The sequence below is a fragment of the Gavialis gangeticus genome, unplaced genomic scaffold, assembly GCF_001723915.1.
Source record: "Gavialis gangeticus isolate Ggan-Ray unplaced genomic scaffold, GavGan_comp1, whole genome shotgun sequence".
NCBI classification, from domain to species: Eukaryota; Metazoa; Chordata; order Crocodylia; family Gavialidae; genus Gavialis; species Gavialis gangeticus.
The window spans coordinates 7,747,113-7,751,511 of record NW_017729028.1 but is presented as its reverse complement, the minus strand read 5'-3'; the positions used below and the strand labels follow the sequence as shown (position 1 = coordinate 7,751,511).

The 4,399-nt window shown below is 44.3% G+C and overlaps 1 protein-coding gene across 1 annotated transcript in view; it reads right to left on the bottom strand.

The window, feature by feature from the left end:
- GRHL1 (grainyhead like transcription factor 1) overlaps positions 1-4,399 on the bottom strand; it is a 57,099-nt gene that overhangs the window by 9,776 nt on the left and 42,924 nt on the right. The window contains exons 11-12 of the mRNA XM_019520661.1: positions 1,925-1,962; positions 1,179-1,267 (exon numbers count right to left, since the gene is read on the bottom strand). Coding sequence (XP_019376206.1) covers positions 1,179-1,267; positions 1,925-1,962 — 127 coding nt within the window. The remainder of the gene's footprint in view (positions 1-1,178; positions 1,268-1,924; positions 1,963-4,399) is intronic.

The window sequence follows — 4,399 nt, the reverse complement described above, 5'->3', positions numbered from 1 at the left end:
AGCAAGGCTGAGAAATAAACCAACAGAGCAGGAAAGTTTGGACTTTTAACAGCCTCATTGTCCTTAATTCACTTTGTAATGATTAGTTATCATGACATGGGCTGTTTACTGGGCTTAATTGCTTGCTGTTCTGATGCAGCTATGAACTGAAACAATTGCAATGATATCTAGGTCAAATGGGGTGAAATAAGGCCACCACAGGAGGTTGAAGAATTTCCTTTGGTGGAAGAGAGCATAGAAACAAAACCAGAAGGTGGAGGTTGGTTTTAAATGTGAAGGCAGCTATAATCCCCTTAATTATAAAATGTGCGCATATGATGATACTGCAAGCTACACATAGAATAAGGCTATAGTTCCCATTTTACACACACTAATAAAAGGAGCCAAACTCTTTCATTAATTGTTGGTTTCCCTTAAACCACTAAGGAGCAATGTATTTGCTGATCTCAGCTGGATTGAAAGGTCAGTGCTGTGGTTACAGTTATAGACTGGTACTCCAGACATACAGAATTCCTTCTGTCCCACAGCCTTCTTGTATGACTGCAGTCAGATCTGTGCTTCACTGACCATCCAAGAAGAGGGCAGGAGTACTTTCTTACTCCACAGAGCTGTTGTGAGGAGAGAGGTTAATATCTGTGATGTTCTATAAACACTAGGGTGATGAAGCCAAACAAAGTACTTAAGGTAGATAGACTATTCACTCTCCTTCCAACAGGGGAGATGAGAGTGGGAAGCTGGAAATAGGGAAATGTTCCACGTAGAATTAGTGTGTGACTTTAATCACTTGAACTTCCAAAGCACCTTTTATCAGAGGATCTCAAAGGATGTTACAAGTATTTATACCCCCAAGAAGTTTTAATGAGAGGAGAAAGAGAGACAAGGTGAATGACCTGCCAAAGTTCACACAGCAAGTCAACATCTGTGATGGGAATAAAACTGCAGAACCCTAAGCACAAGAGACTCCCAGGATGTTAAAGCCAAAAATACACATCTAAGAATTTCACTGCCACACCAGCCAATGCACTGTGGGTGCAGTCTTCTTCCCACACATGGGAATCTACTGTTAGCACTCATGGAAGCCATAAAAAACAAATGATACACTCCTTTTCAGTCTATGATATACTCTTTTCTTTGTGACAAAAGAACTCTACAGTTAGTCTTAGAATATATACATTTACCTCTTTTTGGTTCCTCTATTCTAGACAGCTTATTGGGAGATACAATAAAGTCATCCTCAGTTATATAGGGTCCTCTCTTCAGACTGGAACTGCAGTAGGGCAAAAACAAAAAACCAAACCAAACCATATCACCATCAGCAGTAGGATCATCAGAATCAACCCGCTTGCCTGGTGGAGGGGAAGTTGCCTAGTCACAGGTATTGTGAGGAAACATCAGGCACATAATTTCCAGAACTAATTATTACTGCACTGGCCATAATGAGCATTTATTTCTAGACAAGTCAATATACTTCATTTACAACAGCCCAGGTACTTTGCATCTACACATATTATGCTATTTTCTTGTGCTTAAGCAGTCCAGATGCACTCTGTTACAGCAAAACTCCACCTATTTAACTGGACAGTCTCAGCTACTGAACTAGACAGTCTAGGTAAGAGTACCTTGGCAGCCTGAATATTATCAGCATATTGGAAAAACCACAAGAGCAAACTTAGGCATTGAGATGGCTGCAACACCAATGGATAGCATCTAACATTCAAGATCTTCCATTACAGAGAAGCCAGAAGCTAGCAGCTCAGATCTAGGCTAACAGCAGGTCTGACTATTCTGGGACATATATAATGGAAGGGCAAAATGTACAGTCCACTGCAAATTCCTCAAGGCCCAGACTTCCCCCTCCTCACTGTATATTTGGCATCTGTACCTCATTAGTCTTACCACAAGATGGAAACAGGAAGGCTCTTACCTTTCACCCTCCAGTTCTTCTGAGGCAATGGGAAGAACCTTTAAAAGCAAAGAGAGGTTTTATTGGAGCCTATAGAAAAAAGGTGCTTTGAACTATACTTCTGTCTACCATGACCTTGAATTGGAACCTCGGAAATGTCAACTAGACATCCAACTCAGAAATAATGTCCAGACAACCACCTCCCCAACGTGGACCCTGGCAGCTGTGTTTCTCTGCCTTGCCCTAAATATTTGCCAGCAGTGGACCATTGCATTAAAGATTGGAATGTATTTCTGCCTCTTCCTTGTCAATTCTACAGTGAAATACTTAACAGCTGCCTAATTTCTGGTGTCCCATAGAAACATAATTTAAAAAGCTAATAAGTTAGCATCCCAAAGCAATAAACTCTGAAATTTACTGCTCCTGGGTGCACTGTCTGAACGTTTGTCTGGGACTGCAGCATGTTGAGCTGGGTATGGGCAGCCCCAGCTGGCACTGGGTTCTGGGGGTCAGCCTGCCAGACAGGGGCTGCTCCTCTCAGCTTAAATGTGCTGTGGAAGGGCTGGCTGGGGCATGAGGGTGCTTTAGTACAGCACTTGTCAACAGGCAGCCTTGACGCTGGAGAACCCTCATGCACCAGCCAGCCAGGGCATCCTCTCCAGTATGCATTACTGTAGAGTAAAAAACTCTGCAGCAGGACAGTACCTGTATTCAGGAGTACTAACCTGCAGCAGAGTTAATTAGTTTACTCCAGCCTAATAGGGCCACATATAGTAGACAGCATTTACTGCAGAGCTAATTAGTCTATTCTTCAGTAACTGTCTCATGTAAATGTGCCCACAGACAATTTTAAAGGGAGATTAAACCACAGATGTCTAGAAATACAAGCCAGTTTGGAAAGGTTTAAATCTCCTGGGATGGTTCAAAAGTGCGCTTGGATAATTAGGTATAATTTTTAACTGCTCCTCCATAGCCTGCACTTAAAAGTCTGAAGCATCCCAGATTGATATCAAGGAGTGTAGCCATGTGGGGGTAGGAGCTGTCTGGATTCCTGCTTCTGGATGCCTGGGGGCTGGGTGTTCCAGAGCACCCTGCAATGTCTGTATCACATTGGGGGTTTTAAAAGAATGATTTTCCCCAAAAGACTTTCAGCGGCTGGCAATGAACCCTACCTCTGCAGATTCCCAGGCTAATTTGGGGTCAGGAGAGGGGTGGCCAGGCAGGGATGCTACTTGGACCCCTGCTTCTAGGTTTTCAGGGGAACTGCCAAGCTGGTGAGTGAGCAGGTGCACCTTTAAGTATAGACACCCCAACTACTGGGCGAGGGAAAGCCAAGTGACTGCACAATGGGCAATTAATACCATGGGATAGCTGTCAGCACCATGCTCCATAAATGTGAATCAGCCTGTTCATTTTCAAAAATTGCTCCTCGCCCTCCATGTTACAACCCCATCACCTGCCCTGCCCATTCCACCCTGCTCATACAGCTCTATACAACTGTCAGCAATGCCAGTTAATTGAGCCGCTTTCAGGCACCCCCCACAATCATCACTGCTCCCCCAGATCAACCCAAGGCACCACAGACTGGGGTCACTTGTAGGCAATGGAAGTAAATGAGCAGCTTTGTATGGAAAGTCCTTTCAAAAGCCATAGCAAGTCAGATCTTGGGAAGCAACTTGGAGCATGCAGGCCCCTGGGAATGTGGAGATGAGAGGTCCAGGCAGGTCTTCCCCCCTGTACACAGACACACAGACCTGGACACCCTCAGTCAGGGTACCACCACACAGAGTTTGTTAAAGTGCACAAAAAAGTTACTGAACTCAAATGTTAGTTAAAAGGTGGAAGCAGAAAACTGCAGTTGGACTGAGTACTCACTACCACCCCCTGGTGACAGTTTAAGAGTACCAAAAATGCCTAAAAGGCGACTCTTCTATTTGGAACCCTTGGTAGTACATGTATGGACACCTCCAACCTGGGACAATTATGAACTGGTTCCCAACCCATGACACTTTGTAACACTTCAGTTATGTGCGTCCACACTTTAAAGACAAGCACCTGTTTTTGGAAGGCAAGATGTAGAAAAAAAAAAAGATTTTTCTAGATTCATGACAGAGGGCTTACTGCATGCAGCAGTACCAGCAGCTCACTCAGTCTGAGCCAGCTCAGTAACTCTTCAGGCAAAAGCTAGTGTTAACCCTTTCACAGTTCCTGCCAAACAGGTAACAGCTATTAGCTGCTCAGCTACTAACAATTCATAGATTTCATAGACATTAGGGCTGGAAGGGACCTTGGAAGATCAAGTCCAGCCCCCCGCTCAAAGGGCAGGAAGTCAGTTGGGGTCATAGGATCCCAGCACGATAAGCATCCAAATTTCTCTTGAAGGTGTTCAATGTAGGTACTTGAACCACCTCTGATGGCAGGCTGTTCCAGACCTTGGGGGCTCAGACAGTAAAGAAATTCTTCCTTATGTCCAGCCTGAAATGGTCTTGTAGTAGT